Here is a 17937-nt window from a genome sequence, read left to right as displayed (position 1 = left end):
GGCCAAGGAGGTGTGGCCCCAGCCCAGGTTCCGCCCCTCGTGCTGTGAATTGTGGCACTGAAAAGAAGGGACGGACATTGAGCTCCCCTGGGAAGAAGGGCTGTGAGGCCTGCCACCCCCATCAAAGAGGGCCTCGACTCCCATGGGTGAGCAGGGAAGGAGAGGCCACCTGGCCGAGGGAGTCTCTGCTCCAGGGCCCGCCATGTTGTCATTTTCATCGCCTCCATGAGTGCACTCACCGCTCGGTCCTGCTCCAAAGGTGTCTCATCTTTGACTCGGGTTCCACGAGCCGATCTTAGTAAGAGCCGTGGCACCCTTCCCACTCTCTGTGACTGCATGACACAGTCACAGATTTACATCTGGCCCAATGTCTTCATTTTGTATTTGGGGAAACTGAGGAACAGTTAGTGCCCTAACTGGCAGAGCTTGAATTTGAACCCAGAACCCTCAACTCCAAACCTATACTGTCCACAACCCCACGTAGCTTACCCAACGTCTCCCAACAGGCTTTTGTCATTCCTTCCAAACTACTTTTCAGGTCTTTATTCTTTCAGGCGAAGCCCTCTGTCATAGCAGGGAATGTCATTCTGGCTTCTGCATCTGCCCAGAACAGGAGAGGGCGACCACGTAGAATCCTGGGCCCATCCGGCTGCCGGGCGTGTCCAGCCGTCATCACTGACCTCCTCTTTCTCCTCCTTGGCAGAGTATGGCGGCCAGGGCTTGGACTTCTCTCACCAAATTGCTATGGCCGAAGAATTAGGGAATATCACCAGCCTGGGGATCTCCATCGCCATCCTCCTGCAGACCAGCATGGCCACCCCGGCCCTGGAAAGGTACCGTGACCCAGCCCGGCGGGTGGCCCAGCAGAGAGGCCTTTTCACTCTTCACTGTGGTGGCGATGGCTGGGGCTGAACTGATCCAGCTCAAAAGAGTTTCTACCCGACTGTGTCTGGCTCTCTGCGACCCCCGGTGGGGTTTTCCTGGCAAAGATACAGGCATTGACTGCCATTTCCTTCTGCAGCTCATTGCACAGAGGAGGAAACTGAGGCCAACTGGGTGAAGTGACTTGGCCAGGGTTAAATACAGCTAGGAAGTGTCTGAGGCCAGATTTGATCTCCAGAAGAGGAGTCTTCCTGACTCCAGGCCTAGGACTCTATCTACTATGCCATTTAACTGCCCAATGGTACAGAGTATGGCGTTTTTGTCACTAAATGTAGTTGGGAGATTCCTTCAAAGCTGTTAGCACAGGGAGTTGGCTGCTGTGGACTCATTACTTCAAAATTCCTGGATTATATGTGTGCATTTACTTATTTTCTATTTTCTGGAATCGCCTCTCCCTCTCTCTCTCTGTCTCTGTCTCTCTTTCTGTCTCTGTCTATCTCTCTGTCTCCCTCTGTGTCTCTGTGTCTCTGTCTGTCTCTCTGTCTCTGTCTCTCGGTCCCTGTCTGTCTCTCTGTCTCTCTCCCTCTCCCCTCTAGTGAGCCTAACCATACAGGGAAGTTCCCCCGAGAGAGGGTAGTCAGAGTTGGCTTCCCTAAGACCTTTGCATCCAATCCCTCATCTTCATTTTAATGCCATTCTTGACTCTTCATGGTCTTCGAGATGATGAGCCCAAGCATAGCCCTGGGCAGCCAGAAGGGATATATTGGCGAGCCACCTGGGCCCTTTCCTTTTTGTCTTGGGGTTTTAAAAGTGAAAAGGAACCATGTGCGGGGACATGTGTGTGCACGTGTGCACGCACACACATGCACGCACACATGCGTGGCTGTTCCAACATGCTTGGAGGCTCCTGGGGCAAGCGGCTTTCACTTCCAGGCCTTCCTGTTCCTTTCTCCCATTTTCAGGTTTGGAAGTGAAGAGTTGAAGCAGCGATTCCTGGTGCCATCCATTGCGGGAGACTTTGTGGCCTGCCTTGGGGTCAGTGAGCCTGGAGCAGGGTCTGATGTTTCAAGTGAGTGGGAGCTTCCCAATGGCCCTGGCAAAGCCATAGCTACAGCGGCTGCTGGCTCCCCCGGTTCTTCTGGCACCCCCTCCTTAGATGATAGTCTTAGTCACATATATTGATGATTAAGAGCAGCGATGCAAGGTGTGAGCTGCCTCCCCTGGGGTAGCCAATGGGGATTAAGTGACTTGCCCAGGGTCACAAAGCTAGACAGTGTCTGAAGCCAGATTTGAACCCAGGACCTCCCAGTCTCCAGGCCTGGCTCTCTATGCACTGAGCCACCCTCGCTGTCCCCAAACTGCCAGCAGTCACTGGGAGACTCCTTGGGTTCCTCTTAGGAAGGAGCAACAGCCACAACAAAGTGAGGGATTCTGAAGAGCCGGCCAGCTGGAGAGGTGGGCAGTTGGCTGGGAAGTTGCTAGAGGAGAGTGACATGCAGAACCTTCGGCCAGTCTCCTTAATAGCACATAGATAACAGGCTTCTGGCCAGGGACGGAGCCTCCTTCACGAACCCGGGGCCTTCAGGATGTTTTTGCCTAGCGGTTTGCAGACTCGGTCAGTGACTTTAAAGTAAAAAAGCAAGGACGAGAGGCAGGGGAAACTTTCCGTGCGTATCCAGAGAGCTGACTCCTCTAGATGGTAGCGAGGGGCAACTAGGTGGTCCAGTGGTTAGAGAGCCAGGCCTGGAGATGGGAAATTCTGGGTTCAAATCTGGCTTCAGACACCGCGTAGCTGCGTGATCCTCTCCTGCCTTGGAACTGATACTTCAAACGGGTTCTAAGACAGAAGGTAACGCTTTTAAGGGGAAAAAGAAAGAAGCTACAGCGCAGAGGGAAGAATGGCCGGGAGACACGCCGAATTCCCCCAGAAGAGCCAGTGAGAACAATGAATGTTCCTCGATGTTTACACGCACATTTACAAGAAGCACTTTCTAAAGGAGGAACTCAAAGTGCTAATGCAAGAAGGCCAATGTGGCCTCACGGGGATTTGGTGGAATGTGGCTAAGCAGTGGGTATCCCTTTGGAAAGGAAACAAGACAGGAAAGGGCGGGTCTGGTGGAGGTGGGAAGTGGGGAAGGGAGCACCGCGTTGTCTCTGAACAAAATATCCTCCCCCAGAAGTGTGTAAATAGAATTAGCTCTAGCCCATTCCTAGTTAAACTCGTACTTAACCTAAGCATAGAAATGACCTCATCCTCACCTCCCTTAGTGAGGAGGGGAGACGAGTGACCCCCACGTGACAATAAGTAACAAATCAAGAACAAGGGACGGCCCTTTGAGCAGTCCAAATCAGTGCAGAGACTGCCATTTGTCCACTTGAATTAGAGGTGGACCCACGGGAAGTGACGGAAGACACTATGTTGGTTCCTTCCTGTGGAGGCAGTTCCCGCCTTGAACCTGGTGCTGAAGGGCCTCCTGAGACCACAGACCGCTTACACTCTGTATTGTCACGTGGGTAAGTTAGGCCGACTTCCTTGGCCTACCTGGGCCGCTTCCAAACCCTGCCTTAAGCAGGCACCAGCCTATCTGGTTGCTGGGCCTTGTGGCTTGCAGCCTAATTCATTTAGCCTTTTAACCTTCTCTCTCATCCAGGCCTCCACAGGCCTGGACTAGCCTCTCCCTTCCTCATTATTCCCATACCTTTACCTTCCTAATTGTAAAGAAACTGCCTCAACCCGCTGCTGACTTGGGTCTGATTTAATTACAGAATCAACCCAAATTGTTGATTCCTGGCGGCCACCCTTTAAATACGTATCTATAAAATACCTAAATTTCCCTCTTTCAGAAGCAGGGGTGGGAAATGAGCGGAGAGCAAAGGTCGGTGAAAGAAGAGACAGAGACGATCTTGCCCTCCCAGCAAACTAGAGACCACTTGGACAGAAGGAGGAAATGGATGAGGAGTTCAGGCAATAGGTGACAAGAGAAGTGGGTCTAGTTATGAGGAGGGCCTTCGCCTAGCCGTGGACTGTTCTCCAGTGCCTCTTTCCTCTCTTCCAACAGACATCAAGACGAGGGCCGTGCTCCAGGGGGGCGATTACATCATTAACGGAAGCAAGATGTGGACGACGTCCGGGAGCCAGGCGGACTGGATGTGTCTGCTGGCCAACACCAGCGCAGGGCCGGCCCACCTCAACAAGTCCCTGCTCTGTGTGCCCATGAACCTCGCCGGTAAGAGCCTGGAGAGGCTGGGTACCAGGCACTGGGCATGCCAGCTCTTATGCTCCAAAGGCAGAGTCCAGGGAAGGCCAGCCCAGACTGGGCACCTTCTGAGAGTGTGTTGGAGAGGGAGGGCACTGGACTGAGTCAGCCAGCAGCTAGGCCAGGCCTGGGGATAAAAGACAAAAGCTCCAGTGGAGGCGGAGGCTGGGGCAGAGAGCAGAGCCCAAGAGCAGAAAGCTGCTGGAGAGTCTGGCTGTAGGCACTGCCCCTTTCCAGTTCAGACCAGGGCTGGTGTCTGGGAGCGTTCTTCTTGACCTCCCTTGAACTCACCCAGCCGGAGGCCCCCAAAGGCCTCCACCTCCAGCAGCCCTCTCGCTACATCCTGCTTGCCCCGTGTGGTTTGGGCATCGTCAGCGTACCGGTCACTCTCCTTGGCAGAGGCTGGCATGGGGTGGAACAGAGAGTGCCAGTGCCCCGCTCTTGCTTCTCTCGTCGCCAGGTGCTCCCATCCCTTTTAGACTCCTTTTGCCAGCTCGTGCCAGCTCGTGCCTTTGTAACATCTCGTAGGTGAACCTCCTCTCCTGGGACCCTCACCTCACCCCTGGACCCCTGGAGGAGTGGCCGGGGGCTCTGCCTGCCTCCAGACTCTCCCCACTCCAGGCCATCTTCCGTTCAGCCCGTTGTACCCCTCTGACCCTGTCATCCCCCATTCACTAAAATGGATCCTCCAGGATGAAAGGGAAAATGCTCTGCTTGGCATTCGAAGCCTCTCATCAGCTGGCTCCTCTGCCTCTCCGGTCTGCTTACGTTTCGTTACCCCCACACTTGGCCTGACCCAAGCAGAAGACCTTCAGCTCAGCTGACTAGAACAAGGTGGTTTGACTCCGAGGAGGATGAGAGAGAAGCCCAGAGAGCTGCTCTGATCAAACGCCGAATGCCGCCAAGACTCTGGCTTTCTTTGGGTAGTAAAATGTTGGCCGAGAGCTCAGCCTTCAGAGAGAGCCTCGCTCGGACTCCTCTCCCCACCCACCCAACTGGAGCATTTGGAGGGAAGAAAAGAGGTCCTCCTGAGAGCGGGCGGCGACTGCAGCGGCTTCCGAAGGGGCCTCACTCTCGTTCCAGAGGCAGGAAGCCCGGGGCTTGGGGCATTGCCTGGAACAAGCTCTTCCTGTCCTGCCTCCATGCGTGTTCACTGACCGCCCCCAGGCCTCTCCTGGGGAAACGGGGAGCTGTGTTGGTGAAAGAGCGGCATGGCACGAGCACCTTCCCTTCACCCTCTCCCACAAGGAAGCCAACGGAGGCCCAGAGGAACGAAGCGGCTTTTCTGGGTCACTCTGCCAGCAAGAGGCAGAGCCGGGACACTCCCTCAGCCCCGAAGCCATCTTGCCAACAAGTCAGAGAGCGCAGACTCCCTCACAGGTCCCAAGGGGGGGGAGCTGGGTAGCTCCCTGCCTCTGACTGGTCCAAAGTGAGCCCCAGCCCCGCAGGGCTCCCCTGAAGCACTTGGTGCCGCCCTCACGGTGTCTCCGTTCCTTCCTAGGCATCCACGTCTCCAGAAACATCGAGAAGCTGGGCTTGCACGCCTCGGACACAGTTCAGGTCTTCTTCGAGGACGTCCGCGTGCCCAGGCAGTTCCTCATCGGGGAGGAGGGCCAGGGCTTCCACTATCAGATGCTGCAGTTCCAAGAGGAGCGGATGTCTGCCACGGCCCTGGGTAAATGGCGGGGCTGGCCGGGGGGTGGGGGCAGGAGGGCCTGGGGGGCCTGCGGTGGTCTCCTGACAGCCTGCCCAGCTTGAGAGGCCTTTGCCCGGGGCGCCTGCTCTCTCTGAGGGACCAAGACGCAGATGGATGAGCAGCACGCTTTCCCCGCCCCGGTGCCCCCAAACGTGGGCAAGGAGGATTCTTTCTGCAGGGAGCTACGAATGACATGCCGACTCCCTGGGACTTGGCTCTCGTCTCCCTGCCCTGGCACATCCAGGGCAGAGCCGGCTCGTACAAAAAGTCTCGCGTGGCTTGGGATTGCCCGTGGAGGGAGGCTGGACGTTGGCAAGCAACGGGCTAAGTAGAGGCCAGAAAGAATGAGACGGAGAAGGGTGACACCAGAGACAAGACCCAAGCGGGTGTCATCGGGTCGGCCTGGCGGCTTCTCCCCAGGCGGTCTGAGGAGGTCCTGGAGCGACTGGAGGGCCTTTATTAAGGGACGTGGCAGGGACGTCCGTGAAACGGGTGTCCTGGCAGGAACGTCAGCATCATCCTGGCCATCACCAGGGAGACCCGAGACGGCGGTAGAGCCAGTGCCCAGAGCGGCAGCACGCTGGCGCCCTCTCGTTCTGACGCCATTACGAGGACGCTGTCGCCATCGCTTGCCAGCCTTCCAGACCGTCCCAGCCAATGGCAGGACCCAGAAATCAGGCACTGGCTCCCTGGAGCCGTCTCTAGTGCCTTCGTGATTGGCCCGACCTGAGGCTGGCAGAGGAAACTTTGGGGCACAGAGCTCACGTGGGGGGTCCACCCTGGAGCCCCTGGAAGGGAGAGGAGGGAGGATGGGGGACCGAGAGCCTTTTCACACACGTTCTCGGTTTGCCCTTCCTGGCTCTCTCCGGAGCGGCTTTCTACCCCGCATTCAAGCTGACCAGATTCCACGTTCATTTCCTCGGGCTTCCGGGCTCTGGGTTCTTGCCTTGTCTTTCCGCAGGAGGGTCGCCCCTTCCCGGGAGACTTCTGGGGTTCTGAGCAGGCTCGGGGGGCTGTTTGGCTGCTGCCTGTCTGTTTAGAAGGGGCCGTCCTGGCGGGGAGGGCCAGTGGCCACTCTCCGAGGCGGCCGTGTCGTTGTGTGTCCCCCAGTGCTGACCCCGATGGCCAACCTCATCCGCCAGACCGCCGACTACGCCCGGGGCCGCGTCCTCTTCAACAAGCCCCTGCTGGACAACCAGGTGGTGCACTTCCGGCTGGCCGAGCTGGCCACCGAGCTGGAGTCGCTTCGCTCCCTGCTCTACCGGGCTGTAGGTGAGGCGGCCGGAGCCGGTGGGGGGGACGGAGATCCCCGGGCCAGGCGCGGCCACTCATGCTCGTCTCCTGTCTCGAAGGCCAGTACATGCGAGGCCTCGACGTGACCAAGCTGGTGTCGATGGGCAAGTTGAAGGCCGGCCGCCTTAGCCGTGAGGTGACTGACAGCTGTCTGCAGTACTGGGGCGGCGCGGGCTACACCCACAGAGCCCTGGTCAGCAGGCTGTTCAGGTGAGCTCGTTCTGTCTGAGGAACCACAGAGCGGGCCGCAGGCGGCCCTGATTCCCGGAAGGGGCCGGGAAAGGGGGTGGGAAGAAGCTTCTGAAGGCTTTCAGCAGCCTGGGAAGGCCCAGAGTTCCTGCAGGAAGCACGCTTAAGGCAGGACGGCGCCCAGAAGGGGAACGTGGCCACAGGCCCAGACCCACTTGGGAGAGACCATGGTCAGCCCACCGAAGGGAGGAAGGGGGCCACCATGGAATATCTGGAAGTACCGTAGAGAAACAGGAACTGCAGTTAAAAGAGGGCAAATCTGAGCATCCCACAGAAAGAATAACCGGGGAGGGGGGTGGGGGGGGGACCTTTCAAGAATGACAGACTCGGGGGAAACCCTTTATTTAGGTTGAGTTTAGGGTTGGGATTTCTAACCCTAAATGCATGCAGCGACTTGGAAAGGGAGGATGGGTGGGGGTGGGGAATAATGGGAACAAACAAGGGGGGCAGCCAGGGGAGAAGAGGTAACAGAATGGGGCCTAAACAGAAGCACACAGCATTTATGACATCCTGATCTCAGAAGTGGGTAAGTTATCTGGAGAAACCTAGTGTGTCTGAGAGGTAAACCCGAGGCACTCCCTCATGCTCAGACCCTTAGCTTAAGGCTGGTGTTAATACATGCCAAGCTTAGAGGTGAGGCTCCTACAGGTGTTCCGCTTCCAGCCCTGCAAGGTGAAGTCCTCATGTCATCTTTGACCTGGGGTGTCCCTAGGAATTTGGGGTGTGCTGGGGGACCCTGGGGCCCACCTGGGAAAAAGCTAGCTTGTGAAGGAGAGCAGACATGTCGAAACAAACCCAGCACAAACATAATTCCAAAACACATAGGCACAAATAAAGACAGATTCCAAGGCCTGGAGGAGCATTCATTGTCCATGAGTGGGCAGGGCCAACATCATAGAAAGGACGATCCCACTCACTCTGCACTTCTTCAATGCTGTCTCAATTAAATGAGAACAAAAATGATTTTTACTGAACTAGAAAAAATAATAATTCAGAAGAACAAAAGGTCAGGCAAAGCAAAGACTCAATGAAAAGGGAGCCCCATCACCAGGCTAAGGCAGACCATGAGGGACTCCAAGGAAAGTCATTCAGCATATGTACATCAGTTAAGTAGGAGACCCCTGCCCTGCAGAGCTGCCCTTCTAGTTCTCCCTGGGAGACAATATGCAAATGATGAGCCTCAGGGCTAAGGTGGACCCCAAGAACCCTCCTCCAAAAGGTGCCTTTGAGTCCAGTCCAGCATAAACTGTGGTACAAACTATAGTGGGGGGGGGATGGGATGGGAACAGATCATTGTTCTTCCCCATGCTGCATAATACAATACATTGTAATGAAAAGATCAACCTTCTAGCCTTCCCACTTCCCTCCCTGCCCCCTCCCCCCCACATCTTTTTTTTTGTCCTGAATTCTGTCTTCTCCCCCCCTTCCCCCTTGAGCTATCTTGTAGGTTTGACATGTGAATCGTGTAGACCATTTCCCCATATTAATCCTTTTGTGGAAGGAAGCGCCAACAAAAAGCAGTGGGAAAAGGGGAGATACCCTTTGCTTTGGTCTGGATTCGGACTCCCTGAGGGCTTTCTCTGCAAGCGTATGGCATTTTCCAGCACGAGTGTGCTGGGATTGCCCCAGACCATTGGCTGGCTGCGAATAGCTAAGTGCTTCACAGATGTTCTCCTGGTTTTGCTGACTTCGCTCTGCATCAGTTGGAATAAGTAAGGTTTTCTGAAAGCTGATTCAGCCACCCGCAAGGCCTGTCCTGGCTTGCTAAGGTGGGTCCTGCCTGGGCCTGCTGGTCTGTGCCAACCTAAGTTTTCTTGGGCTGGAAGTCCTTTCCTCGTGGCCTTGGTCCCTCCGGGCTCCATTCCAAGGCCTTCTAGCCAGGTTGTTTAGAGGGCAATTTGGGAGAGATCAGGTGAGCCATGTTCCTGCTCTGTCCCCCATAAGAACTTCTAAACGGACTAACCTCAATCCCGAAAGACCAAAAGAAATGGGAAAAGGGCCCGAGGAGAGCAGGCGGCGCAGACTGTGCAAGCTGTGACTGAAGGGAATTCAGCGAACTTTATTACATACAAATGAAAGGCTTTTGGAAGACCAAGGAAAGAGCTGAGAGAAGAAAACAACACACGGAACCGTGGCTCTGGAGCAAAGGCTTCCACCCAAAGTCCACCGCCTGGAATGCACAAGGCAGGGCCCGAGAGAAGCCCATGAATGGCTTCCGACCGGTAAGCAGTCAAGGCAGAAGAGCCTCTCGGCAGCTTCGCTGCCTCGCGACTAGCCGAGAGAAGGGAATGAAGTCTCTGGGCTTTCCAGCGGCCTCCCAGCCATCCGGCAAGTCTTTTTCAAAGAGGATGAAGGTCAGCCTCCCGGCTGCCCTGCTGGTACCACTGTGAATTGGTTGGGCCTTTTTGAAAAGAAACCTGGGATCCCACAGCTGAAATGACAAACTGCGGAGCCCTCCTGACCCAATGGGCTCCTGCCTAGGCCACAACGCTGAGGAAAACAAGCCCTAACTGATTGGTGGAAACATATCCACAGCGGTACCATTTTGGAGCAGAAAACCTGGAAACAAACCAGGCGCCACCTCCAGCACGATGACCACACACGATGGCTTTGGGTTTCTGAGGTGCCCACTGCAAAGACTCAGAAACAGCAGGGGGAGGCGCTGGGGGTGAAGTTCCGGCCCCAGAACGAGCAGGATCTCTGCTGACTTCAGGCCGGATCCAGCTGGCCAGGCTAGTCACCCTGCGGTGAAATAGGTGGCCTAACAGGAGCTGGGGACCAGGCGGACATGGGCGGTGCTCTATGGGCACAATTGGCACCCATGCCTTTCGAGGTAGGCTTAGCAGGGGACGGACAAGGAAGTCACAGGCAGGCCATTTTTGTCTTTAAAGGGACCCGTGACCATCGTTGGAGTCCAAGAGCGGCCCGTGTGCTTAGAGGACTTCTTGGGCTCCTTCACAGGACACTTTCTTCGGGAGGGAAGTCATAGAAACAGTCTCCACCCATTCTACACCTGAGCAAACAGAGGTCGGGGGCTCTTCAGCAGTGGGACGGCCACGCTGCAAGGCCGAGTGTCTTCACTTCAAATCCCCACTACTTCGGGCTGCCTCACTTGGATGACTATCGTGCCGTGGATTTTGCCCGCCCCATATCCCTCTGATGCCATCGCAGAGCTGAGCTTCTCTGCCAGGTCCTCTGTTATCCTTCCCACCATCCCTGAATAGACATACCCGTCTCTATATAAAGAATGTGGTTGTCTCTCATCCCCTGCATCCTCCCCAACCCAGACTGGATTACTAAGAATAGCCAGAATTTATATAAGGCTTTAAGGTTTACAAATTACTTGACAAACATCTCATCCGATCCCCATGACAACCCCGGGAGGGAGGTTTCAATATGCCCATTTTTCAGACAAAGAAACTGAGGCAGCTTGTGGGTGAAGTGGCTGTTGTTCTGTCTGTCCCTTCTCACAGGTACCAGATATTAACACAGCCAGCCCCTTCTCGCCTTCCTCTGGGCCTCAGTGTCCTTCCGATACCAGAGGCTTGGGCCAGATGAACTCTCAGGTCCCTTTGCTTCTGGTAATGCGGGACTTTTTGGAAAAGGGGTTTGGACAAGGGAGTGGCCACACCCAGGTGTGGATAGAGACAGGGATGCATTCAGCGCTAGAAGGAGCTTGCGACAAAAGCCCTTGGATGATGGCTTCACTGGATCTCGAGGTCCAACAAGTGGCTTCCACTGCCCTGAGATCCAAGCCTGAAGCCCCTCCTCCGAGTTCTTTCCTTCCCATGATTCCTTGCTTCAGGCTCAACCGTCTTCTCCGTCACTCGCCAAAGCTTTCAACTTTTACAAAACTGTCCTTACAATAGCAAACCCATTTTGGGGTGGAGCTCCTCACCTCAGCCCAGCTGCAAGGCTCAGTCTCCTGATCATCTGGGGTGTGGCTGCTCCCAGGGCCTCCTCTAGTCGCCCTCAGCATAGCTCAGCCCCTTGTTGGAGGGTTTCCACTGGGCAGGTGCACACACACAGGTGACTGAACTGAGAAAGTAGGAAATGCCCTCCCCAAGGGCTGCTGGAGGGGGTCTCTCCCCCTTCTTGAGGTTCCTCCTCAGCCATCCTGTGTAGCCCACATTGCTCGTATCCTTGGATGGCCCAGGCCGACCCGGACGACAGACCATCCTCTGCCTTGGGCCCTAAGACTCGGGGCCATTGTAGTCCGTCTGGATTCAGGCCAGTTTCCCCCCGGGAGGTGGCCCGGAGACCTACTCTTAAGGCAGGGAGGGATCCATCCAGGACACCTCGGAGGCCCCTTGCTAAGAATACAAATTCTCAAGACAAAAGGAGGGGGTGAAAAAATGCCAGGAATGGCAAAGGCAAGCATGGCCCAGGGATGCAGGAATGGGGGGGGAAAACTTGCCCAGGACTGCCCCCCAGTAGACCTATCCTGGCCCTTCGTGGTCCAGCCATGGGGCCTTTGCAGCACAGTCTACAAGGGAGTGGTGAGGCTTGGGCTTTGAGGATGCAGTTACTATGTGAGGGACTCAGCTGCTGGGATGAATCCATGTCATCACGTCCATGATGATTCCAAAGAAGCCCCATGAAAAGTACTGCGACCTCCAGAGATTAAGTGGGGAGCCGACGGTGCAGTTGGCCGTTTATTTCACTTTGTTACTTGTTCTGCGTGTGCGTGTGCGTGTGTGTGTGTGTGTGTGTGTGTGTGAGAGAGAGAGAGAGACACGGCTAACTTGGAAATGCTTTGCACGATTTCACATGTAGAATCGCTACCGCATTGTTTGCCTTTTCAATCCCAGGAAGGGGTTGAAAGAAGAGAATTTAGAATTCAATTTTTTTAAAGTTAAAAAAATGAATAAGTAATTGGAGGGGAAAAAAAAGAATGGTGTTAATTGGCCAGTGCCTTGCTGGCATGGGAAAAGTCCCATCCCTGGGTCTGAAGCCTCACTCGAACCCTGCTATCCCTTCATTACAGAGACCTGAGAATAACATCCATTGGAGGAGGTGCCGATGAAGTCATGCTCTCCATCATATGCAAGTACATGGATACACTTCCAAGGACCAAATCAGTGAAATGAAACAAGTGGGGGCTTCCCAGGAAGACCTGCCAAGCTGCCCCGGGCGCCATGTGGCCCCTGGGAGCAGATGCTCATGTTTCCGGGGAAAGGGCCAAACACACCCTCTCCTTGGAGCTGACCTAACAACGTTGACTGAATAAAGTGCATGACTGGACCCGTGTGTGTGTGTGTTATATTATTTATTGGAACTGTCTTCCCAATAGCCCATCCTGGGAAGATTCGTGAACATGCCCCGGAGCCTAGAAAACAGCTGGCCAGATTCTAGAACACTTGGGGAAGAAAGGCATCATTTGGCAGGAGCCCATTGTAAAGAAAGCAGTGTGCAGCATAGGCCTGGGTGGGCTTGTTTCTACTCCCCCAGGGTCTATGGATGGGAAGGTCCTCAGGTGACTCAGTCAGTTTGGTCTTCACAGGTAAAGAGGCTCAAAGACAACATGGAGAGATGTGAGCCAGGTGGTAGGGTCTGCAATGATGGGCCAATCAGTGGGTGTGAGGCTGTCCCCGCCTGGTTTGAGTCCTCTGGAGCCGGGTGCTCCAGTCTGGAAGCCATCTTTTTGGAAGGACACTCAGGTGGAGAGCATCCCAATGGGGCCAGCCAGAGATAAAAGAACATACTAAGATCTACAGAAGGCAGCAGGAGGGGGGCCTTGGCACCTTGAAGATGAGGAAAGGATTCAGGTAGAAGGTAAGGGGGCCCCTGAGCCAAATTGAATCCAAGCAGTAGTGGTGAAGCAGGAGAGCCTTCTGGGCAATGAATGACATCATCGTCGTCACAAAATGATAGCCTTATGGGGAGAGCTGATGCAAAAGCCTGGAGATGAGAGATGGTGGCTGGTCCTCTGTCCAAGAGACAGGCAAGTCAAGCAGGAGCCAGGATACAATGTGTAAGAAGCCTGGAAAGGCAGGCTGGGGTTGGCTTCTGAAGTCCAGAGGAACTGGTATGGGTTCCTGGCACTTTCGGGGAGATCCCCGCAGCGGAGGGGAGGATGGTGACTTGAGGCATGCACCATCTCTTGCCTCTGTGGACCACCTCAAAGATCTGCCTGCTTCCAGCCTTGGCCTGACTTCTCTCCAGGGCAGTCTGTTAAAGCTGAGCCGCTTTCAGCTGAAGTGCTCTGGGGCACGAAATATCACAGTCTTCTGTCCCTTGGCAGGCACCAGTCTTGAGCCCACCCAGCACGGGGCCCAAAAGGAGGAGCAGAAGGAAAGTCATAAACAGACCCAAAGGCTGAGATGTTTCCACAGGGAGGGAGGGAGGAACTGCGTCCACTCCGGCCACGATGACCAGGAAGGGGAGGGAGGTCTCTGAAAACCCCACCAGCAGAGGGAGGGTTGGGGCGGGCACAAAGTGCCCCACGAGTGGCTGGGAAGGGAAGGGCATTTCTGTGAAGTATGTTACTGCCAAGATTTCACTGGATCCTCTCAACAATCCTGGGGGGTTGGGGGCCACATTCCCTCTTTATCAAGGAGCTAACTGAGGCAGACAGACATGTAGGGCCTTGCCCAGGGTCACACAGCTAGTTGGCATCTGAGACTGGATTTGAACTCGGGTTCTCCTGACTCCTCTGCACCACCTAGTTGAGGAAATGGAAGCAGCAGGATTTGGCAGGAGAGCATGAGACAACCCTTTCACATTTCTCGGTCTCAGTCTCCTTGTCTGGAGAACGGGGACAATGGCCACCTGTGAATGGGAGGTGCCCAAAGCACTGGCACAATGTGCCCGACTGAGCCAACTTCCAGGGGCCAATGCTTACGCCTCACTGACATCAACTTCTTACAGGGACAAACAAATGACGCAGCCACCCGGGGCACCGACCAGAAAGGCTGGACCAACACCTACACGGAGGCTCGGCGGCACTGTCTGGACTGGTGGCCCATTCAAGTTCCCAGACCCTCCCCTAATGCCCCAGGCTGAGTTCAGTTCCAGCCAGGAGTAAAGGTCTGTCAGAGGTGCAGATGTTCTCCCTCAGGCTGGCTAGGGGGAAGCTCTGGGAGGGCTCCCTCCCTTCCCCACCCAACAGGACAGACAGAGCCTCAGAGGCCGTGACTCGGTGGGTCTGGTGACGTCACGCCGGTCTGAACACGACGAGGTGCTGCCAGACCCGTATGCTGAGCCCAATCGGAGAAGGGTCCCCTTTCAGTTGTTTTTACCCTAAAAAAGGGACAATGACGTGCCAATGAGCTCCGGCTGCCTTTAAAGCAAATTTATTTTTCAATTCTCTAACGAAGACGATCCCCGAGTGGCCGGGCCAGACCCCTCGAGCTCACCAGGGAACAGCAACAGTGTGAGGAGCCCCAAGGAAAGGCCGGGCGCGCCAGGGATGCCCAGGGCGGAAGTCCGTCAGGAGCACTGGGCTCTCGGAGCCGAGACCTGCTGAGATCTCATCGCTTGCCCCATGACGCGGTCACAAAGGGCAGAAGTGAGGGTCAGCCCGAGTTCGAGTCACCGCTTGGGAAATTCATCTCCAAGGCACTCCGCTGCTGCATCTACCCCCAATAGTCCTCCAGACCAACAGGGAGGAATGCTGAGAGGAGGAAGGGCAACGCCACCAGGTCTATCCAGGTGGAATCTCGACGGTGGGAACAGCCTGGGGGGGGAGGAGGGAGGAGAGAAGACGGGAGAGGAGGAACAGGGGAATGTGGAGAGCGAACCATTGGCCCTGACCCCAGAGGCACTGCAGGGGACATCATTCTTCCCAAAGCCCAGACTTGCTCCCTCAGCTGGGATTCTGGGACCAGGAGCAGGCCGAGCTCCTGGGTGCCAGCCTGGCCCCCACGGGAGGGGGAATCGGCCCCCGGCCCCTGGGCCGGAGAGGGGAGGCGGCTGCCTGTGGCGGCACAAATGGGAACCTTAGAGCCGCTGGCATCATCTCAATTTAATGAGCCAATAAATGACAAAGAAGACGAAGAGGGTGAAGAGGGCCATGTAGGCCAGGAGCTTGGCCTGGCTCCCTCGGGACAGCACCTTCAGCCTTCCCATGGTTTTGCTCAGAAAGCCAGTCGTCGAATCGAACTCAGAGTCCTGTGAGAAGGAGGCAACAGTGTCAGGCTTCCTTCGACACGGTCCGGGCCACTTTACAGAGAAGCACCCATCACTGACCCATGAGGAACGGCTTGGCCCACAGAGCCAGGTGGGCGCTAAGTGGTGACAGGGAGGGGCGGGGAATCTCCCCGGCGGGCACCCTGTCTCTCTCGGACTTCCTGATATCCTCAAAGAGCCTGACTCGAGTAGCCCTGATTGTGTGCCTATGAAGGGGTCCCATATCGGGGATTGGGCTCTCCCCTTCCCTGGGGCTCTGAGCCCTTCTGCGGGTACATGGCTGGTGGAACTGCAGACAGGCTCAGCACGATGTGGAACTAGGGGCGTCCCCCGCCCAGCCCAGCGAAGCCCAAAGTCATGGTAAAGGGAAGGGGATGGAGGCTCTTCTGTAGGGGGAACCCAATGGGAAGTGGCAGAAGGAGGGGGAAGGCCTTGGCCCCGAGCCTCTGGCTGTGCAGCCCCCCATCCTGGCGGCCTGTTTCTTTTTCTTCTTCCCGGAGGGGGACGACACAAATCCAGGCAGGACAAGCTACGCTCAAGGGAAGAAGAGTTCCGCCGGCCTCGCACTCACCATCTCGGCTAGCATTTTGTTCTGATGCTTCACTTCGTGCCCTATTTCAATGGAGAGCTGTGAGGGGACACAGAGCCGGCAGGGGGCCGCCCAGTTAGGGGGTGTGGAGGGGGCCTCCCGCCCCCACCCCGCCCCTCCACCGAGTCTCTGTGGGCCAGAGAAGAGGGAGCCCCAGACGCCTTCCCTCTCTTCCCCAAGGAGCCCCCCAGGTGCTCGCCACCCCCTCCTCCTTGGGAATGGCAGGGTTCTAGGCCCACATTAAAGAGACCTGGGGGAGGGGCGGCGGTAGAGAAACCGAGTGACCCTGGTCAAGTCATTCCCCCCAGCCCTCCCGGGTCCTCACCGACTTGATGGCCGTGACCTTGGAGCGCAGGCTCTCCGTCAACCTGTCGTTCTCCTCCTCGAAGGCGTTGTAGCCGCTGGCCGCATAGCCGTGGTGTCCGGGGGGCGGCCCCCCCTCGCCTGAGGGCACACGGCGGGTCATGGAGGGGCAGAGCCTTCCGCCCTCGGGCCCGGGCTCCCCCCACCCCGCGCCCTGGAGGCCAGATAGGCCGGGGAGGAGCCGGGGAGTGGGGTGGGGGCCTAGGGCAAGGAAGGCCCCGGAAGAGGGGGGACCCCCGCGGGAGGCTGCTTCCCCCTCTGCTCACGCTGGGGTGGGGCAGGATAACACCCATTTCACAGCTGAGGAGACTGAGGCAGGTGGGGGCGGTGCCGCCAGGCTCACGGTTTAAACAGAGTACATAAGAGACCGGGCTCCGGAGGCCATCTTCCCCCCCCAACTCTGGGGAGGGCCTCAAGCCCTGACCTCGCTCTCTTCAGCACGCCCCCCCAGCCTCAGTTTCCCCGACCCCCGCCGCACTCACCTAGGCCCGCGCGCCTCATCTTGGTCCCTGAACCCCGAAAAGTCCCAACCTTGTTCTGGCTCCCGCCACGTCAGCGCTGGAGTCTGCGCGGAATGATGACGTCACAGCCCGCGCAGAGGGGCACGGCGGATTCGAGCAGCGGAGTCCCGAAAGGGGCCGCGAAGGCTTCTGGGAAGTGTAGTCTGGGAAAGGACGTGTTCCCTCCGAGTCCGAGAGGCACCAGCGCTTGAGCAGCCTCTACGGGGGACCGCCTGGGCCAGACCCCGGGCTATCCCCGGGTCCTATGAGAGAGACTTGCCCCAACATGAGGCACCTCGCCCTAACCTTCTACCCCGCCCCGCCCCCCCAGTCCCTCTCGGAGTCTCGTGCCGCCGCTCCCCCCTTCCCCCGCACAAGAAGGTGCCAGCCTTCCTCTGCTTTCCAAGTAAAGGGCTCCACTTAGGCTGGGGGCGGGGCGGGGAAAGGAAGAGTCGGAGCTACTGTCCTTCCCAGAGTCCCACTGGCCAGCGCCCAGGCTCACCCCACGGGGTCTCCCCCCCGGCTTTCCCGCGAGCTCGGGCCTCGGCCGGCCAGGCTCTCTGGGGCTTCGCCAGAGAAAGGAGGCCGTGTGGGGTCCGTCCCAGGGCCCCGAGAGTGGGATCAGCCCCAATGGGAGTGGCAGCCGCTTTCCCCCAGGAAAGGGGTTGGCAGTCCAGGTGGGTGCCTGGGCATCCGCCTGAGGGCCGAGTCCCAGACTTGCTCTTTTGCTACGTGATTCACCAGAAGGAGGATGTGAGTCAGAGTCCCAAAGGGCACCCCCTCGCCCCCCCCCCCAGGACATGCAAGAGGGAGGCGTGTTGGGCCTCCCCTTGTCTACACCCCGTGCTGGAGATACATCCGGGTCCACTCTCTTCAGTGGACGGCCCTGTTCAGGTCTCTGCTCGCCTTTCATGAACTCTGACCTTCCCTTACTTAACCACTCCGCACCCCCCCCCCCTTCTCTGTCCCCACCGTGAA

General features: G+C 56.9%; 2 protein-coding genes across 2 annotated transcripts; one reads left to right on the top strand and one right to left on the bottom strand.

Annotated features, from left to right (window-relative positions):
• Positions 1-210: 210 nt before the first annotated feature.
• LOC123239721 (probable acyl-CoA dehydrogenase 6) lies at positions 211-12621 on the top strand. The gene is made up of 8 exons (XM_044670596.1): positions 211-298; positions 704-833; positions 1845-1951; positions 3942-4109; positions 5641-5814; positions 6946-7107; positions 7188-7338; positions 12365-12621. The coding sequence occupies exons 1-8, from the start codon at positions 226-228 to the stop codon at positions 12465-12467; spliced, it is 1068 nt and encodes a 355-aa protein (XP_044526531.1). The 5' UTR covers positions 211-225; the 3' UTR covers positions 12468-12621.
• A 2035-nt stretch (positions 12622-14656) lies between these two features.
• On the bottom strand, positions 14657-17021 carry BET1 (Bet1 golgi vesicular membrane trafficking protein). The gene is made up of 4 exons (XM_044656750.1): positions 16942-17021; positions 16422-16540; positions 16079-16135; positions 14657-15489 (listed from the first exon to the last, which is right to left on the bottom strand). The coding sequence occupies exons 1-4, from the start codon at positions 16958-16960 to the stop codon at positions 15334-15336; spliced, it is 351 nt and encodes a 116-aa protein (XP_044512685.1). The 5' UTR covers positions 16961-17021; the 3' UTR covers positions 14657-15333.
• Between the last annotated feature and the right edge of the window lie 916 nt (positions 17022-17937).

This window comes from Gracilinanus agilis, chromosome 1 (assembly GCF_016433145.1).
Source record: "Gracilinanus agilis isolate LMUSP501 chromosome 1, AgileGrace, whole genome shotgun sequence".
Lineage (NCBI taxonomy): Eukaryota > Metazoa > Chordata > Mammalia > Didelphimorphia > Didelphidae > Gracilinanus > Gracilinanus agilis.
The sequence above is the reverse complement of the archived record's forward strand: the minus strand, read 5'-3'. Positions and strand labels throughout refer to the sequence as shown.